The sequence below is a fragment of the Syngnathus acus genome, chromosome 10 (assembly GCF_901709675.1).
Source record: "Syngnathus acus chromosome 10, fSynAcu1.2, whole genome shotgun sequence".
Lineage (NCBI taxonomy): Eukaryota > Metazoa > Chordata > Actinopteri > Syngnathiformes > Syngnathidae > Syngnathus > Syngnathus acus.
The window spans coordinates 3,659,637-3,679,852 of NC_051095.1; the positions used below are offsets into that span (position 1 = coordinate 3,659,637).

General features: G+C 43.6%; 1 protein-coding gene across 1 annotated transcript in view; it reads left to right on the forward strand.

Moving 5' to 3' along the window:
• The window catches only part of LOC119128085 (pyruvate carboxylase, mitochondrial-like), a 114,199-nt gene that overhangs the window by 36,409 nt on the left and 57,574 nt on the right, over positions 1-20,216 (forward strand). The window contains exon 12 of the mRNA XM_037260201.1: positions 18,394-18,576. Within this exon, the coding sequence (XP_037116096.1) occupies positions 18,394-18,576 (183 nt within the window). The remainder of the gene's footprint in view (positions 1-18,393; positions 18,577-20,216) is intronic.

Here is a 20,216-nt window from a genome sequence, read left to right on the forward strand (position 1 = left end):
TTCATCGTTTTTAACTTCAAAGTAGACTTGGCCAAGATTCTCGTCCATCCCCATATAAAAAAAAAAAAAAAGGGATTGACGGCATTTCACGTCATTGGCACTCAGTGTTAAACAGCTTTAGTGAGCTCAACATTTATAAAAAAAAATATATATATATATATATATATATATATATAGAATTGACGGTATTTCACGTCATTGGCACTCAAAGTGTTAAACATCGTTAGTGAACTTAACCTTTTTATTCATTGCATCACTCATGGCTCTAAGATATTTGAAAAATGAGTTTGGGAAAATGATGGAATTGCATTTTGCCTTTGTGAAGCCCTTTTTGTCTAGCGTGAGTCCAGAATGATGTGAGAATTACTTTTGTAGTGTATCAAATTAACGTCAGAGCATGTTTTTTTTTTTTTTTTCCCTGGGGTGATGTTGTGTTGGTATAAGGTGTAATCCCACCTCGATGTGCGAGAAAATTGCCGTGTTTTTTTTTTTTTCGGGAGATGCCAGGATTCCGCCCACTATCGACGATCGAGTGTAATGGCTGAGCCTCAAGCGGTGACTTACAATGTTCTCCAGCCTTGAGCAATGCATTTCAAAGAGTGATGCCACGACAAAATCCAGGGCCGAGTCTGGCGGTAACAAGAGTAAACAGCGCAGCGGACAAGCGCTGATGGATGTCATAACTCCAAAAAGAGGTCACTCGTATTGACAGACTCGTATAACAGCAAAGGCCGGACTGCACGCCGGTGGGGTGGGCGGGAAATGTTTTCTCTCCAACAAACAAAAACCCCAAAAAAATATGGCAGCACAGCGGCGGCAGCCATCACTCTTTTTTGCCTCTTCATCAATCCCGTGCCACATTTCATTCCTCAACCCTGATTACGTTTCTCGGTCCTGTACGCCATCCTTGGCTTTCTCTCATCTTGCTCCGCCTCTTTCCGTTGCCAGTAATAAAGTTCAGTTTTCTGCTGTAGCTCTCCCTCCTGTGTTTCTATTATCCACCCGGCACCTCATTTCACTTCTTCGAGCTCCCATCCCGCTGTCATGTGCGATTCAGTGTGCTTGTTTTACCCGAAGCGAAGCATGTAGCTCTGGAAGGCAGCATCACCCTTAATCTTGGAATCTTTGCCTGCCTAGAGACATGCAGAGAAAGTGAGAAAGAGAGATTGAGCAATGTCCCTTATTGTTTTTCCAGACAGAATTGGAATACAGTATGAAAAAAGAAAAAAAAAATCATCATCATAATTTATCCCATACATCATGTCACCATCCCAATATCCTGTCTTCAGTGTTGACGTGGATCACTTTTTATTTACCCGCCTAAGCGCGTTTGCATCGATCGATCATTGTGACAGGACTGCGTGATTTATTGATACGGATGGATTACATTAATATTAATTAATGTTTTTGTTGTTGAAATGGACTGTCGCATGAAACTTGAGTGGATTACATGTTGTATATTTAAAACCACCACAGGTTTGCCTTAGCGAAGCGCGCTAAGTTTAACGCTAACAATGCAAACAATGGGTTCCTAGGGAAGCACGCTAAGTTCAATGCTATCAATGCAAAATGCCACGCTAACGGCTAGCATTGACAGTTGTGGGGATTGAAACACAAATGATGCGGCAGACAATACTCACAGGCGTATATTCTTTATCCTCATTTCCATTCCTTTCGATGATGATTTGAAGTGAGATGCTTACTTTATCTTCTCTTGATGACTCTCCGCATTGTATACATAGCTGTCAACACAAATGGCACTCTTGCATGATGTAAAAACTCTCGATGTGAGCTTCAGAGACCAGAAAGATAATAAGTTGTGTTCCGAGTGGGCAAGCCCCAACTCCACCAAAAGAGCACACCCTTTGACCTCGACAAGGTCACACTTTGAGATGTCATCCGACACGCAGCGCAGGTGGAGACAATGTCCGGCAGTCAAGGCCGAGGTAATTATCGGAGCAAATACACGCTGTGTTTCAGGACTCGATTGTCTGCTTTTGTGCCTTTCCGCTGCTTCCTCTTCCTGCGTGTCATCTTTTGGCATTTCCTACGGCCAAATTTAGCCCAACAGAAATTGTAGCCGCATCCGCCGCCAGACAATTTAATTGCAAAGATTTGACAGCTGAAATGGGTGAAAAATGTTCACCGCGCCGTCCCAGCTCTGAGTCGATACGTAGAGACTATTTGTGGCTCTGCTAACCGCACAGCTTAATGGAATATTTATAAAAACTCCAGATGCCCCCCCCAGTGGCTTTTCTTTTCTTTTTTTTTTTTTTAAATGATGTGTGGTAAGAGGACAGGCCCCGCTATTACTGGAGACAATCAGCCTTTGGATGTTCCGACCCGCTCGGACAAAGCGATTAGTAATGATTACCTGTTTCTTTGCAAAGTGAGCAGCTAAGATACTCATTCATTCGGGGAAATTGGTCTTGCGATGGAGTACGTTTGTACATTTGAATCGACTCGTCCATTTATTTTGCTCTGCTCACTGTGGGTAGCTTTTTTTTTTTTTATAAGATTGTTTTTCCACCTAAGACTTGAGTCAATATTGCCCTGCATAAAATAAATCATGATTGAAATTGTCCATTGAAAATCATATTGCATTAAGATCTTATGTTGTTAGAAATACATACTGGTCACGCTCCCACAGTTTATTTATTTTATTTACAGAAATTAATTGCAAGCTGAGAAAATGAAAACGGAGAAATAATTGATGTGAGCTTGCTGACAGGGTGGACATTTTTGCTTAACGTTAGCATTGCGGACAGGGTGAACATTTTTGGCTAACCTTAGCATTTCTAACTAGTTGGACGATGACAGTATGGACACTTTTGCCTCACGTTAGCATTGCTGGAAGGGAGATTTTTTTTCTGCGCCAATGTTAGCATTGCTGACAAATTGGATAATATCTTAGCATTTCTTACAGGGTGGACATTTTTCGTCAACATGATTGACAGGGTGGCGCACAAAGAGCTTTTGTTTTTCTTTAGGTAATGATTCAACCTTTCTACTCTGCCCACCGCTTCTCTCAAAACCACCATCGAGCAGACACTGACATGTTGTGTTTGATTCTCGACATAACGCCGCGCGCGGCGATAGCTGCCCTTTCTCTTCTGTACTTATTACCTCTTGGCCCACGCAATGTCTATACATGGCCATTTTGCAGCCTGCCGCCATCGATCGTGATTATTCCAGCCGTCTGGACTCGCAGGTGTTGAATGTGTCTTTTTGTTTCTCATCATCTATCATCCAGTGGCGCCGTTGAACTTTTCTACAATATTTCTTGGATAACTGGGCGCTGTCCAGCGCTGTTGCAGTCAATCCTAGTCTTTCCCTGGCATGCTATGTCTTGCATCCAATCCTTTATTTGTCTTTTTCAAGCTCTATTTTTGCATCCTTTCCTCGCCTCGCCTCGCCTTTCTCTCGTCTCGGCGATTTATTTTAGTGGTTCTTCCTTCACGCCCCCGCCCCATCCAATATTTACCCCACATTCTCTCCATTCCTTCTTTATGAAAATCTCCTTAGTCGTCCTTTTTTTTGGGGGGGGGGGGGGTCCTTCCTCCCCCCCTTCTCCCTTTCCTAATTCACTTTGAAATCACATTCTCCGCGGGCCCTCAATTTTCACCTTGTCTCCGGTTTCTTCAATAAAAAACTCCTTTCTTCCGCGGCCATTTTTCATTTGTTTGTCTTCGGGATTTGTCTCCATTTGTCTGCACTGTCCTCATTTCCTCATCCTGGCTCAATCCGCCTCTTTTGCCATAATTTCCTTCTGCGCGCGCTCTCATCATTCACTCGTCTCCCGACTACGCTATAAATACGGCACCTGTTATTGTTTCGGATTGGACGGCGCTCGGCGGAGGAGTGCGTGTCGGTTTTACTTTTTGCATTGTCTGCTAAAGCCTAAGACGTTGTGTGCGCGATTAAATGACATAAAAAAAACTAAAAATACATAATAAAAATAGTAAAAATAATAAAATAATATATATTGTATATAACAATTATTTAATTCCCCATTCTGCGGCACTAAAAAAAAAAATATATATTTATTTATATATATATATATATTTTTTTATTTATTTAGTTCCCCATTCCACATTCCATTCCGGGTTATTTTGCAGCAATATAAAACCGTTTAACATTTCAGCAAAGCAGGCTGGCGATTGAAAATAAACGAATGTGAAAACCTGCAAGGTGGCTAACCTTGAGATAATAAATGTTCAAAGGCAGTCGCGTAAGTTGTCAGTGTCAAATTAGGGAACGTGATCTGAGGAGCTGCCGTCGCACGTGATGAACTTTTAATGTGTTGCCCAAGTCTGCAGAAGCTGTCAAATTTTTTTCCCCATGAGACCAAATCAACGCCCTCTTCCTCTTCACACTCTTTAATGGTCCAAATTACAGAAGATTAAAAGCTGCACTATTGCGACGTTTCAGTATTATATATGTGAACATGTGCTCCACCTTCCATTTTGCACTTTTCCTTCTCATGCATCTCTTCTATCATTGCTCATCTTTATTCCAGCTGCCATCTTTTTCAACCAAATATCTGGTTTCATCTCCTTTCTCTGCCCCTCGTCACCTGCGAGAAAGGCCTGGTACATTCTGCGGGGGCCTTCCTTTTGTATGTTGGCCGAGCACTCTTGTCTGTTTCATTCCGCCGTTATCAGCATGCGCAGACATCCCGACGCCTCCCCCATCCATCCTTCCAGTGAATCCCTCTGAAGAGCGAAGGCAGGGAAGACGGGGATTGACACGAGAGGTGCGGGGGAGAGATTAGTGACAGAGTGGACAGAGAGACTCCGTTGCGGGAGTGTGTCGTCTCAAATGAAATGACACCAAATGTGAGTTTTTAAGTGGGCGGATGTGTTTGACTGGAAACGTTGTGCAATGTTTGCCGCTGATACTTACTTGTCGTTAGCTCGGGGAGGAAAGGCAACAAGATGGAGGATGGTAATTGACAAAAGATGTCAGCGTGGAGAAGGTGACGAAGGAGAAAAGCATCCACAGAATCAAAGCAGAGTCTTCGGGGAGTCGGCGCTAGCATGTGTAGCCCCCACTCACTTTGGCCTGTGAAATGTCACATCACGCCAGCTTTCTATTATGTCGGTCAAAAGGGCAGCGCAATATTGGCATGCCGAGCTGGCGGGACACACGACGGGGAGAGCGCAATCCCGCCATTCTACTCCTCGAAATGTTCCCTTTGTGCTGCCGGCTTCATAGCAACTGATGGCTTCGAGTATTTTGGCCTTCCTGTCTTCTACGCAAATAAGTTGACTTTCCTCTTATTGTTTTGATTAAGCTCTAACTCGGAAGAATCGGGCCAATTTTTGAAGAATCCTTCATTATTTGCCATTTGATGTTCTTGCTTGTTGTGAAGCGATATTCTATTTTCCGTCGATAGGAGCAAGGCCATTGAAATTGCTCGGAGGACGGAAGGGAGAATTTAACAAGGTGTAGCAGGTGCACTTATCTTCCATCGTGAATGCGATGTGACACTGCGGAAGACACCTGTTTTTGTTTACGCAGCACAGCCTTGAATCCTTCCCACGCGGGTAGCGATGTGCTTAACCCCCCCCCACACACCCCCTCCCCTGCAAAAGCGGGCCTTTTAAATGTCACACCAATAATTCAATTCATCCGACGCAGTCAGACGGGCGTCGGCCAGCAGTCGCGCAGCAACGGCGAGATGGCATTGAGAACTGTTTCGAGGCGGGCTGCGTTTTTGCTTTCAACGTCTTTTAATACCGCCGCTCTCACGTAGTATTTGAAAAAATACGAAGCGAAACAGACAGGATACAATAATATGAGACGTTGGAGTTTGCGTGTCAACGACATCTCAAATGGCACCTTCGAGAAACAATTTGGTTTTAGGGATGTTTGTTTCCCAGCATGCTTTGCTTGAGTTACAATTATCATGTTTGATTGTCATGATTTTTTAATGTATTCATTTCCATGGAAATGTGAACGTGTTTCTTGTCGTGGAAAGTACACTTCAATTTTGGCTGCGGCAAATGTGGAATTAATGCATATCTGTGATAGTTTGGGTGAAAAACTCCAACACACTGAATGGTAATTTTTAAATGTTTCACGGGTCGGATTTAATTGTGTTTTGCTCGTGGAACACTTACGCCATCCAATCAGACGACACCGATTGTGAGGACAATTTAGATGAAATCAATGCCAAATTTGTCTTTTGCGGGCCACTTAAAATGATGTGGTGGGCCGTATACCGCCCCCGGGCCTTGAGTTTGACACCGATAGTTTAAGCACTACTGAGTGCGAAGGGAAATGAGCTTAACATGGCAACACACAGTTGCTGAAATCTGATTGGGTAAAAAAAATTAATCTCACCGCGCAGTTAAGAAAAACACAATTAAATCGAGTCCCTTAAAATCGCAAGCTAATTAATCAGGTGTCACGTTGCGTTTCCCATTTCCATCGGCTCCGATTCTACTTTCCCCGAATGTCTCATATCTTGGCCGTGGGCTGGCAGCTGGCTAAGTATCCATCCCTCATCACACACGCCGCCGCCAGGTGTCCCTTCCCTGACAGTTTTGACATACGAGAGAGGTGATACGGATGCTATGATGGGAAAAAAATGCTGCAGAGGATTCCCGGAAAGATGTCGTTGTCTCCGCGAGCACCCTAATGGAGTATTTAGGGCGAGGGCTGAGATGGGAGAAAAGAACCCCCCTCCCCCCTGTGCAGTGGCTCGTTGATAAGCAAGATTCAATATCTAATAATAGTCTGGCAGCTCGGCCACGTGGGCGCCTAACGCGGTCAACGCCGGCTGGCGGGAGGTCGCCGCGCCGACAGCCTCTCGTTGTCTCGTAACACCGTTGCGGTAATCATGTTGTTTAACAGCTGCCCGCCACGCAAAAACACATCCGTCCTGCTAATAAGCTCGACATCTGAGGTCCATTTAGTACACTCGTCTCTCGGTATTCCAAAGCGCTTTTCAATGAATTTATCCGTTTAGTCAGCGGAAGGAAGATAAACAGAAGGCCACCTGTGGTTTTTCTGTCGCTGAATAACTCTCGTGTCATCGCCGAATCCGTTTGCAAACCTTGAACTGGATACCCGCACATGGCTGCTGGTTTATTCTTTGTTGTCTGTCACCAGATATTTGTCAGATATTCCACCTTGTTTGAAAATGAGCAATATTGCTTGGCATCAAACAGACAAGAGCCACAGAGTGCTGTCATAATTCATTTGCGATAAATGCTCCACTGGGAAAACAGCAGTGAACAAATTAAGCATCTCAGCACAACTTAATCGGGTTTTTTCTTTTCTTCATCGTATCAAGATGAGACCAAAGCCTCGGCGTGTCTATATGATTTCTCCATTGAGTGTTTTTTTTTTTTTTAATCTCCACCTTTGCTTTTTGTTCGTGTCAGAGCCAAACAGACGCCATGCGCGCGAGCGTGACTCAGATTTAACACCTATCAGCTCAGGATTAGAAGCCACCGCTTCGGAGGTGCTAAAGAGAGAAAGAAGCGAGCTTGTCCTTGTTAGAAAAGTGTGAAGTTGCGTGTCAACGTGGGTGGCTGTCGAAGAGCTCCGGAATCTTTTTGGATTTGAAGTAAGGCACCAGGATCGGATGGCTTCAAAGAGTGTAGCGGAAAAAAACAAAACGATTTGAATCGGAAAATCGGTGTCGATTTACAAGTCGCGAGCGCATCGAATTGAACCGAAGCGAGTAGTTCCACTTTAACGTGAACCGTATCAAATTGTCTTTTATTGGACGGATGCACGCTCGTTATTCACCGCAAGGCAAATCTATTTATATAGCTCATTTCAAACACAAACTATGAGCTCAACATCTCAAAATATTGACATTCAAAAGTAAAAAAAAAGACTACAAATGAAAAAAAATCCACCAAAAATTGAAATAGTGAAATTTAGTTCTAAACTTTTTAAAAGATCTTAAAAATGTGGAAAGAAAACTAACCTGGATTTTATACTTGTGCCTGACTTCACTTCTTCTGTTTCAATGCAGTAAAAAATGAATGAATAAAACCCCCCAAAAAAACCTGTAGTGAAATTTAGTTTTAAAGTTTTTGAAAGATCTTAAAATGTGAAAAAAAATTAACCTGGATTTTATACTCGTGACTGACTCCAGCATAGCAGCCAAATGCTGCTTCATCATGTTTGTTTTAAAACATATCGGTGCTGCAACTAATAATCATTTGAATAAGCGATTATTTTGTCAATTAATTTGATGAATCATCTTTTAAAAAAAAAACTCATTTCCTTCCCAAAATATTTGAACATTATTTAAAATTTGTATTTTGTTCCACTTTCTCGTCCGCAAATTGATACGACTAGGCTGGCTCATTAAAGCCGACGGCTTTGTATCACCCAAGTCAGAATTTCACCAATCAAAGTTTGACAGTGGCTGGCGTCTGCAACCTAGCGCACCACTGCTGACGCTAGTAGCAATCACCGGGCATCCACGTTGAGAATATAGCTCTGTGAGCATAATTCCTCGATCGAGTGGCGTCGGAGAGGGGGGCGCCGACCCACCAGGGAGCAAAGGCAATAAAGGGATGTGTGAGTGGGAGAGCTCCAATTCTCTCCCTGGCGCGGCGGCCATCTGCGCAGAGTTCGATTAATCATCCCGCTTCCCCAGACGTGGCGAGCCGATGCCGTGACACTCAAAGCCCGTCGATGTGTGTGCGTGTCTTTCCCCAGTCAAGCATTTGCAAGTTTGGTCGTGTCAGCGCTGCCTCTGCAGCCATGTGTCGAGCCACGCGTTGGCATTTGTTAAGCATTCTATTTACTACGGTGCCCCCGGTGGTTACGAGCCGTCCCGCCGGTCAGCGGCGGTTGTTGATGGTGTTAATTAGCAACACGTCCCCGATGGTCCGCTTGACTGGCGCGTCGGGACCGCTTGAAAGATGCGCATGAGGGCCTCTCTGACAGATGAGCACGTCTTCTTAAAATTAGCTTATTGTGCAACTTCCCGGCGTCAACAAAGAAAACGCTTGTTTGACTAGTTGATGAGAAGAGGGAAGATTTCCCGGCTTTTTTTTTTTTGGAAAAAGACATGTCGTCCGTGAATCACACTGAGGAGTCCAAAGACGTGCTACGGTTTGAAAGACGTCCAACGAGGCTAAACAAGCCAAATCTGGATCAGCAGCAAGTTGTGCACCTTCGAAGAGCTCCTGAATATGCATGGTTTTCCTCATTAAGCCTCATGCATTATTCAATGTGAAATGAAGGAAAATGTCAAAAATGCTAGTTAGGCTAACACGGCACCAACATTCTCTGTGCTAGTTAATAAAACAAGAGGAAACATGAACATTACACTGCATTACACGAGGAAAGACGTTAACAAACTGTCAAATAATTTTGCCATTTCACTTATGATCATGTGACGTTAGCTTAGCGGTTAGCACGACTTTTCCGTCTTGTCCTCAGCTTCCTGATGGGTGTTTCACATGCAGTGACTCCTCATCTAATTTAGTCATAACTCAAAAATTCACTTTATAACCGGGACTTGGAGGAGAGGCCAAGCTAGCCCGCTGAGCAACTTAGCGCCTAGCATTCCTCTTGCGTTTACCCAGCCGAATAAATAAAATGTATTTTTAGCTTGACACGAGACAATGCTTTTGTCATAACCAATAATGTCACTACAAAATTCAAACAGATTATTTAAAAATAACGCCCCTATCTTTTAACACGCTAACAAAGCTGCATACGCGAGAAGTGATGATTGAGATAAACTAATGTTGACTGCTTGATGAGAGATGGCGGGCGGCACTGAGGAAAGGCACGCCAGAAAAGTGACACCAGCTTCACTCGTTGGCATCTAGCAGAGATGAGAGAGCGAAATGCTGAGAGCGCGCTAATGAGGATGATCTGCAGCTTTTGGGGGAGGAAGCGTGAGTTTATCCCAATGTCAGGCTAATTCCCCAGTCAACAAGCAGCCCTAGCGGGACGGGGGCTGCGAGACATTTTGAAAACAAGATCCGGGCTCTATTTATGCTACTGCCCCAGATAATAGCACTAATATGTTTTAAACAGTCTTAGCCTCGGGGTGGCTGGGCTCGTTCACTTGAAATTCCTCCGCCTCACGGGTGTAAATGTGGGCTTCGACTTAATGTCCTTACATTAGGAAAAACAGACAACACTACAATCGTATTGTGACCGACAACCGCTATTAATCAGTATGGAAAAATATGCAAAGGAGGAACATCGGCGTCTGCTTATTTGCACTCGTTTGACCTCGAGAAAAAGCCCGGCGTCCACCGGCGTCCAGCACAAAAAACACTCTGGTGCCAAAAAAATAAAAAATAAAGACAATGCTTTTTGAAATTTCAAAGCGGCCTACATCCCAATAAGAGCTTGTAATCATTGTGAGAGGATGCAGGAAGACACACGAGGGCTGCGGAGGGAAATAAATAATAGATGGTGAGCAGGGAGGGCAAACTAATGAGGGTCTGATTTCAAAGCGTCAATGATTGTCAAGTTTAATAGCACCGATCCTGACACTCACAAGCCGGCGTGGCTCGACATGCCAAATGGAGCGAGCCCAAGTCCATTGAAGCTGGAAAATAGTCGAAGCGCATTGAAAACATTTCACACTTGTTTTTGTTGACGCACTTGTTTCCTCTTTCCGGTTTGTGCTCATAAAAGTTACGATTCCTGCCCATTATTGTTCAATATAGGACACAAAGTTTAAGTAGATCAAGGCAGAGGAATAACGATCAAAGTGTTCTTAAAAATAAGAGAAGGACGTGGGGGAACCTTCGCCGACTATTTTACATTTCTCATTAAAACAGAATCCCGTTTATGCAGCCACAACAAAAAAAAAAAACTCGCGTTCCGTCACAACATTCACTTCCAGCTTCAGAAATGCATCAGCGGCTAATTCATTAGTCTGCCTGATGAGGAATGCGACTCGTTAATTCACAAGCAGGAGGGGTCACCGGTAAAATTGGACTGGATTGGAAATTAATTTCAGTGCGGTGTGTGTCGGTGAGCGAGTCCGTTAAGCAGATGTGCCGCTCGAAGCCGACCCGGGGGGGGTTCTTTTCCCTTCACGGGAGAAGGTTGCTTGCTGATGGAGATGTCAAAGCGAGGCCAGCAAAGGTGGCGACTGTGAGACGTTGCGTGCCGATGAGAGAGGATTACGAGGGATAACGTCCTATCAGACGTGCCGGAGGATAGCCAAGATAAGAAGAAGTTGGATGAATACGCAAACAGCTCACAACGGCTTGTCGTTTCCGAGACACTACGGTTAGCTTGCGCCTGGAGTTAGCTTGCGCAATTAGCTTGCACCTCTTAATCTGTCCTTTGATGGCCTTTTATTTTCTTTTGCTTGAATGGTCGCACTGTTCAAACTAGTTCTCTTGATCACGTTTGCTTCTTTTCTTTTTGACATGAGATCGGAATAATTTCTTCCCAATAGAGCACAAAAATTACAGTAGAGTCGTGAAATCAACACACACACATCTTTTTTTATTTTAATGCGGGAAATGACTGTTCTTTATTGTTTTAGATCACATCAGATGGTGCCGGTAGAGTTAATGAAGCAACCTCAGAGTGCATCGGACAATTTATTGTCGGGCCAGATTCCATTTCAGCTTTAGTATTCATGTCGGGCAGCCGGCCAGCGTTGGCTTGCGAGTCGTTGTCTGGCCATCACGGAGAGAAGCTCTAGAGTGGGGGAGAGAAGCTATAATGACGGGGAAATGTATCCAAAGAGCTGCAGAGGAAATGGATTAGTGGCAGTCGGCCATGTTGGATCGACTGGGTGCAGTCGGTGAAGCTTCTAATGGATCTAATGTGTAAAATGATAAAAAAAAAAAGTTTTCTTATAAATTAGATATATTGTATCAATTGATAATGCTCCGTTTTTTTTTTTTTTTTTTATTGCCCTGAGCATGAAATGTTATTTTTATTATGAGCCAAAGTTTGAACAGTTACCTCATGTGTCCCCTTTTTAAAAGTTCACCATTCATTATTAATGAGCACTGTGCGCACATGAATCACATTGCATCAGCGCTCTAAGACACGCCACGTTGATGGGAATTTTTTTTTTTTTTATGGGTTGAGGTTGGGAGAATTGTGAGCATTTTGTCTTCCCTGTTACGTCAAATATACGTTCTTACACCAAATAGTTTCATGAGTGAGATTATGGATGTGTACCTAATGAAGTGACCTCGCCGCTTTACCACTTAAATTTAGGCCGCACATTTTTAAAAGCATTTAATTCAAATTAATATGTATCGGAAATCTAGAGCAACGTTTTCGTACAATGATTATGTTTTGTTGATGCATTCTGTTGAAGCAAATGTACGAGTTATGTAACAAAAGAGCTTTTGTAAAAGTGCCTGTGCAGATGGGAGTCAGGCCTTTTGTATTTCGCCGCATTAATGTGCAAAACATGAACATTTTATGCCAACCTTTCTCGCAGCGAGGCAATTACGAACATTCCCCCCTTTTTTCCTGCAACAATTGCGACGAGGCGGAAAGTGACGACGATATGCGAGTTTGAAATTAGGCGTGATGAAAGGGCGGGGAAGGGGGAGAGCGGTCGGGGGGAGGGGAAGGGGGTGGCTGGTGAAAAGGCGACGGAGGAGAAGGTGAGGAGGGATGAGAGAGCCTTGTGAGGAGGCAAAGCAAAATGGGCCTTAATTGATAGAACATTCAGACAGCGAGGAAAGCAGAGCGGCTTCTCTGCCGCTCGCTCATTAAGGTCATTATACCTCCGTCTGGATCACACACACACACACACACACACACACACACACACACACACACACACACTGAAAGGAGAAGCCAATTTGGACGTGCATCAAAAATCAACCTTTTGATGAGCGGCAACTCCAGGACTGAGTGTTTTGTTTGTGTCAAAGCAGTTAGCGCATGCTCACGGAAAGGCATTTTGTAGCCCCGGCCCGTAATTGCCCCGCTCGCTGACAGAGCCAGACGCCGACGTCCTCTTGAAAAGGCACCAAAAGAAGAAGCGGAACAACAAATGAGTGGGCTGAATAGGTGGAAAGGAAGAAAGAGTGAAAGCAGAAATGATTCCATGGACGCTCTGGGGAGCCATAAAGGCTGATGCTGAGATCAATAATGAAAACAAATCATCGTCGCTATACAGACAGGAAATGAAGGTGGAAGTGGGCGAACGTCGATGGCCGGCGAAATGCTTCCAATTTGATGCATGCGGCAGACTCGTGAAACTTTAGCCAGACAAGATTTCACGTGGTCACCGTTGACCAGTTTTCAATGTCCTATTAGCAAGAAGTGAACGAAGTCAGTATTAGTCACTCAATAGCAATATTGAATTTAACGTTTCGAGTAAGTTGATCGTTAGCGAGCACAACGTCGGCCGAATGACTTTTAATTGAAGTACAGGGGGGCAACTGGCTGCTCAAGAGTGGAAAGCCTGGGAAGAAAATCCTATTAAGGCCTCACGGCGCCGTGATCAATTCCCGGGCTCCACAATGGGTCCGCTTAAAGGCCTGCGCAAGAATCGCTCGGCCGGTTCGGTCCATGTCAATGCGGATCGATACTCGAGTTGCTGAGTGGTAGCCGACGGCCGAGGAGCACTAGGTTGACCTCCAAGTGTGCTTTCTTTGACAATTTCCTGAGAACCAGCGGTTGACCGACGCATGTGATGGAATTCGATTTGAATTCGATCGATCGAAGGGCGCCACTCACTTTGTATGGTCTGAATATTTTAACATTAGTGGTGGTCAGAATGGCCTCAATCTGGCCAAGCAAACTCCTATTCTCATCCGCCACTTCCGTATACTCACTGACCCACTCGAAACTATCCTGACCACATTTGACGGGCATTTCGTAGCTTCGCGGCGTGTTGTCGTCCGGCGAGGGCAGCAGATGGGGAAGTTGCAAATCCTCTGTAAATTAGCCGACTGGAAGACGAGATGCTAATAACAAACAGAGGAGCCATTTGTTGTCTATTTCTCTTTCTCTCTCTTTCTCTTTCTTTCTCGCACTCTCTTTCTCTCGCTCTCTCTTTCTCTCGCTCTCTCTTTCTCTCTCTCTCTCTTTCGCTCTCTCTGTCTCTCTCTCTTTCTCTCGCTCTCTCTTTCTCTCTCTCTCTCTCTCTCTCTCTCTTTTGCTCTCTCTCTCTCTCTTTTGCTCTCTCTCTTTCTCTCTATCTCTCTCTCTCTCGTGCCATCTCGCTCTTTCTCTGTCTGTCCGTCCATCTGTCTCTCTCTCTTTCTCTCTCTGTCTCTCTGTCTCTCTCTCTTTCTCTCGCTCTCTCTTTCTCTCGCTCTCTCTCACTCTCTCTTTCGCTCTCTCTCGCTTTCTCTCTCTCGTGCCCTCTCGCTTTTTCTCTGTCTGTCCGTCCATCTGTCTCTCTATCTCTTTCTCTGTCTCTCTCTCTCTCGCTCGCTCTCTCACTCTCTCTCTCTCTCTCTCTCTCGTGCCCTCTCGCTCTTTCTCTGTCTGTCCGTCCATCTGTCTCTCTATCTCTTTCTCTGTCTCTCTCGCTCTCGCTCTCTCTCTTTCTTTCTCTTTCTCTCTCTCTGTCTCTCTCTCTCTCTCTCTCTCTCTCTCTCTCTCGTATTGTGTTAAAAAATATGGTCTGACTATATCGCAGATTTCCACGTATCGCAGGTGGGTCTGAACCACATTCCGCATGATAAATGGGGTCGATTCTACTACGTTGCATTTAAATACGCTTTCAATTCAGGATTTTCCATCAACTCTTTTCCTTGCACGTCAGCCCATTCTAATAGTCACAATATTGACTGTGCTACTTTTCAGTGCCATATTGTGTGCATAGGAAGGAAGAAATGACACAATAGCAAAGTACTGCTCATGATGGGCCAATTTGGAAGGACTATTTCGTGCTGCTGCCTTATAGTCACGCTCAGCTGTTATTACTTCTCGATGAATTGAAAATGGCGCGCCAGTGTCACCCGCCACACGATCCCCGCAGGCATTATTTGTTTGCACTCGCAGGTAAAAGAGTTGTTTAAATTGAATTGGAAATTTAATGGAAATCGGTAAAGTGAGCGTGTCATGACGTTTTCCCCTTCCTCCAAGAACAAGCAATCTGTGAAATGCTGAAACCTAAAATGGGAGGTTCACAAAGAAACAAGGTCCAGCCATTTTCATTGCTCGAAAACAAGAATGCACAATAACATTTGAAAATCTTGTTTTGGCTGCCAGGCAATCATCTCTTCATGTATAATTCAGCTTGCGCGCAGAGATATTTATCTCGGGGATCCTTTGCGACGCACTGTGACAAAATTCACATTTGCCGTGCAATTTTTTTCCGTCTGGGCATCACACCAGCAAATGCCATTAAAACATTGAGTCTCTCAAACTTCATTTGGAACTAAAAATCATTCCAAGGTGTTTTTGGAAAACCTTTTAGGTTGCACTCTTAACACGCTGAGACCGTTTCAGACGTTTGTGGAGAGATGTGACATTGCAAATTCATCTGTGGATTTACCCCTGCTGCACTGTTGCCTTGACTTTAATTCTTAACATTGTGCTCTGGCTTTTTGTGTGTGTGATCAAGGAGCACCATCTTATCTGTGGGCGACTGCTGTGCCAGCACTCATCTGCTGCGTCTCTGTGCCCCAAGGCAAAAACGTATATCGAGTGGTGCCTTTAGATATATCATTAATCTGTCTCAAATATTTTTTTACAAAGAAAATGGGTCTCTATAATAAAAAAAAACAATTAAATAGATTGTAAAGAACAGGTAAAAAATAAAATAATTTTTTTTTGTCAGGAAAAAGACTCCCTATAATATTAAATAGAATTTAAAAAAACAGATAAAAAAAAATACTGATTATTTTTGCTATTTTTTGCAAAGAAAATGGCTCCCTATAATAAAAAAATAAATAAATAGAATGTAAAGAACATTTTTTTACTATTTTTTGCAAGGAAAATAGCTGCCTATAATAAAAAATTCAATAGAATGGAAATAACAGGTAATTGTTTTTTTGTTGTTTTTTTTTTGCTTTGTTTTAGTGGACATTGAGCAGCTCCTTCTGGTGTGCTCACCTTGGCCACCTGGGGGCAGTATGATAGAGCCCAGGGAATAAACAGTAAAAAGAGAGGGTCATTTTCCAAGAGGATAAAGAATATATGCCTGAGTATTGTGAGGTCTGCTTACTGTTTGATTTCAAATAGTTATTGCGTTAAAATAGGCTTAAAATACAACGATGCTGATGCGGTTAGTTTGCCTGTTCATGGCTTTTGGCATTTTTTGTTAGGCTTTGTAGTTTACCCAACATGAAATTCTCTTTGTTTTATATTTGGTTTGATTGTGAACTAAAAAAAAATATTGGTATTTTGAAAAACCTGAAACCAGTAAATACAAACCGTCCCTCATTAGCATATATGCAGACAAACGTAAATATTCTTGACACGCTTTGCGCGTGACAATGTCTAGCTTTTGTTTTGAAACGATTTGCATCGGCCACACTTTTTCGAGCGGCCGTTAGAGGCCACGAAAGGCGTTGCGCATCCGCAGAGGAAGACGAGTGCTTCCGATAAGCAGGGCGCGGCGGCGGCTTCAACTTTCATTACAGCGACCATATACAATAAGTATGTGCGTAGTAAAGTGAAACAGCAAACATCTGTCTTGCAGCGTCTTTTGATTTAATGTCCTGACAGGACACGATTCGCGGGCTTGCAATTCAATTTCAAGCCACGCGATGCGAAAACGGCTCGCGTGCGCACGCACATCGCCGCCACGTATTTAAAAATGCATGGATGCATTCCGCCGCAGCGCAGTTTATTCGGCTCTTTTCACTCGGCCGCGATGCTCCTGCCATTTTGATTTGTCGGTTTGTCGTCTTTAGGGAGGCTCTGGGCTTTTACGGATAAAATGTGTTAAGATGCGTTCGCTCCATTTTCAGGTCCCAGGCGCATTTATTTTATTTTTTTTCTTGTTTTTGTTTTAGCCGCATTGCAACAACGCTTGCTTGACACCTGCTGTTTGAAACCCGTCTACAAACACAAATGGACAAATAATCACTGTTGGACTTTCAAATGTGACGTTACCGCCTGGGTCCTTTTATTTTTTTATTTTATTTTTTTATCGCAGTGCCTTTGAGCTGCAGCCGCCGATCTCTGGCCTCTCCTCTTTCATCATTGCAAATTGTTATGGATAAAAGTGTGCGCATCAAGTGTGCACTTGCCGGAGGGGGTTTCCGAAAATAACCCTGATACTCACTCCTCGGCCCTCCTCGGATGTAAACTGAAACGAGATTCCGGCGGCAGTGTTGTGTTGCAGTCCCCTCCAGAAATAATGGGATTGAATCCATGAGTCTAAAACGAAAACATTGGCATTAAAGTGTTTGAGCTTTCTAAAGCCTTAAAAATGTTAACACATGATAAGTAAAACATTTTTATGGTAGTAAAATATTTGCGTAACGTAAAAAAAAAAAATCTATTTATGTGTTAAAAATGATAAGTCCAATTTTTGATTGTAATAGATATTATTGCGACAGAGTTTGTTAAAAAAAAAATACAAGGGAAGAAGACCTTGAAAATAATCGCTTACTCGCTATATTCAGGAAAGAAAAGACACAATTAATTCATTTTTCCAAAATTGTTCAGCCGCTCTCACAAGCACTGTTGAATTGAATGAATAACTAATAAGCTTGCGTTAGCCATCTTTTGGATCAAAGCGAAGTGGAAATGTTTCATGGTAGTAAAATGTTTGCGGTCCTGTGCAGCTCCTGACGTTGGCTGGCAACTCACCAGAGTGGCACAACATTGTTATAATTACAATTGCGACTCATCTCTCCCTTGCAGCCCTCCAGGGGCTCCATATGTTGCCGAGTTGGCCCCGGCCCTCGCTTCCCCTCCTCACATTTCCTCCCTCGCCTGCTCTGCTCTCCTGCCAAGTGTTTTGGAGTGCTCCACCCTTTCCCCCCTCCCCCCTCTCTCACCTCTGCTGCCTCTCGGTTCATTCCAATGCTTAGGCACTTAGCAAACGTGATGCACTGTCTTCCCGTCATTCCATTAAAAAAAGATCAAGTCTTGCTTTTTTTTTGGTCAAATTAATCTTCAACGCTTGGAAGTGGGAATTTGAGGACATCAAATAAACGCAATCATGATGAACGAGAGCGTAACTGACACTTTATGCGCGGAAAAAAAGCAACACTGCTGGCATTCATTCGCCGAGCACCGGTAGTACGCTAATGAAAACATTAAATCTTCCTGACAAATTGTGCGTGCATGTTTCCAAAATGCAGGAAAATGTGCAAAACTAAAGTCGGCAGTGTAGCTCAAGGCGTTGCTTCCCGCGGCTCAATCACATTTTTTTTTTATGTGACAAATATTTGAAATATTCAGATTTTTTTTTTTATGTCATGATGCCAAACAATATTTTAAAAAATTGTCTGTATTGCAAATTCAGTTTTTTTTCCCGCTTTGCAGGTATTCCGAAGCGGCGAAGGCATGGGCATCCGTCTGGACAGCGCCTCGGCCTTTCAGGGCGCCGTCATCTCGCCGCACTACGACTCCCTTCTGGTCAAAGTCATCGCCAGCGGCAAGGACCTGTCCACCGCCGCCTCCAAGATGAGCCGAGCTCTGGCCGAGTTCAGAGTGAGGGGGGTCAAGGTAGGACAGCCAAATAGCAAATATGAACCCAACATTGATTTGGTTCCATTGATGATTCCATTTGATTGAATCTCAAAATTGAATGAATGCTTAAGAGGCTCTATGTGAAGCCACCGAACACGTCAAGGTAAAGGTTGTGTTGTGCTATTCGGCATTGGCCGGCAAAGGGCTCACCTTGTGAAAAACCTTCGCTTGCGTCTGCACGCATTCATTTAAGTGAAGGAATGAAAGCATTTGGTTTCAAGGTAAAAGAAGAACCATGAGCAATCACAAGAATATGTTTTAAGGTAAATCATTTTCATGCATAAATAGATTTCCGTCGGTGAAGGCGGAGATTTTGTTTTCCAAGTCACCTCAACTGTCCTTGTACAGCGCTTTATACAAATGTGAAAGAAGCACAACTACACAGAAAGTGCCATAGTCAAAAGCAGACACATAAAAGCAGAGACAGTTGAAATAACAAATTAATGACTTAATTAAATTAAATTAATAAAAAATCAGACACAATAAACGCCAAAACAATGCAGGGTATCACGTCGAAAGCCAAATAATAAAAATGTGTTTTAAGATGAGTTTTAAAGATTAGCAGAGAGAGGGGGGGGGGGGAGGGTCTTGCCTATTGTTTAACGGAAAGTCACTCCAAAGAGAGGGACTGGCAACAGAAAAAACTCGAGGCCTTCGGCGTCTTCGCTTAGCCGTCAGTCGCTCTAGTAGCGTTACTTGAGACGTGACACCGTTCTTATTTTTAGACACCTTACTACCTCCCAAACGTATCATTTGCTTCACAGGAAAAGAAAAGATGGAATCCAGGGGCAGTAAATACAATAAAAACAGCAGGGGCCCCGAAATGGAACCCTGTGGAACGCCATATTGACTAAGGGCAACCAACGCTAATAAAAAAAAAAAAAGTCCTGCCTGCCAAATTGGATCCAAACCACTCTAAAGCGCCTAATGCCCTGAGTGTGTTTATTAAATTAATGATTCTTTAAATGACTTTTTCCATATTGACATGCATATTTTGTCCCCTTTCCTCAAATTTCCACGTTACGTAGGCGTATATCAAGACTAGGTGTCGCGTAGAGTCGAGCTCATCCTCCACCTGGCGTCCCCGCTGATTAAATCTTCACAAAAACACCAGATGGGTTTCAGGTTTGGAGAATCTGGCTGGCTTATTGTGGCGCTAACGGATGTTACCGCGTTTTGCCATAATTGGGATATATTTCCTCAAGCTGTAAGCGAGCATATTGCATTGAAATTACTGCAAGCAAGTCATTAACGCAATTATTTGTGTGTGTGTGGTTTTAGAGGAGGCATTAAGGCATGCTTGGAAATTTTTTGTTGTGGTGGATCTTTTGCTTAATACTCATGTGGTTCAGCTGCCCAGTGTGAGGAAGACCGTATTGTGGCTTCAGATTGCTGTCAGTCAATCTAACCCGATGTAAAGCTTATTAAAGCCGCTCTCATTGACATGTCGGCAAGTCGGAGGGAAAGAGGGGGGCAACAAACGTCAGCCTTTCCAAACATCAAGCTGCTTGTTTGCTCCCCCTCACTGCAGGGTGCAATTACATTCGGCTCTGCGTGAAGCTTTGTTTTGATGATAAGACTGCAACCCCCAAAAAAAATGAAGGGTGTGAAGTAGC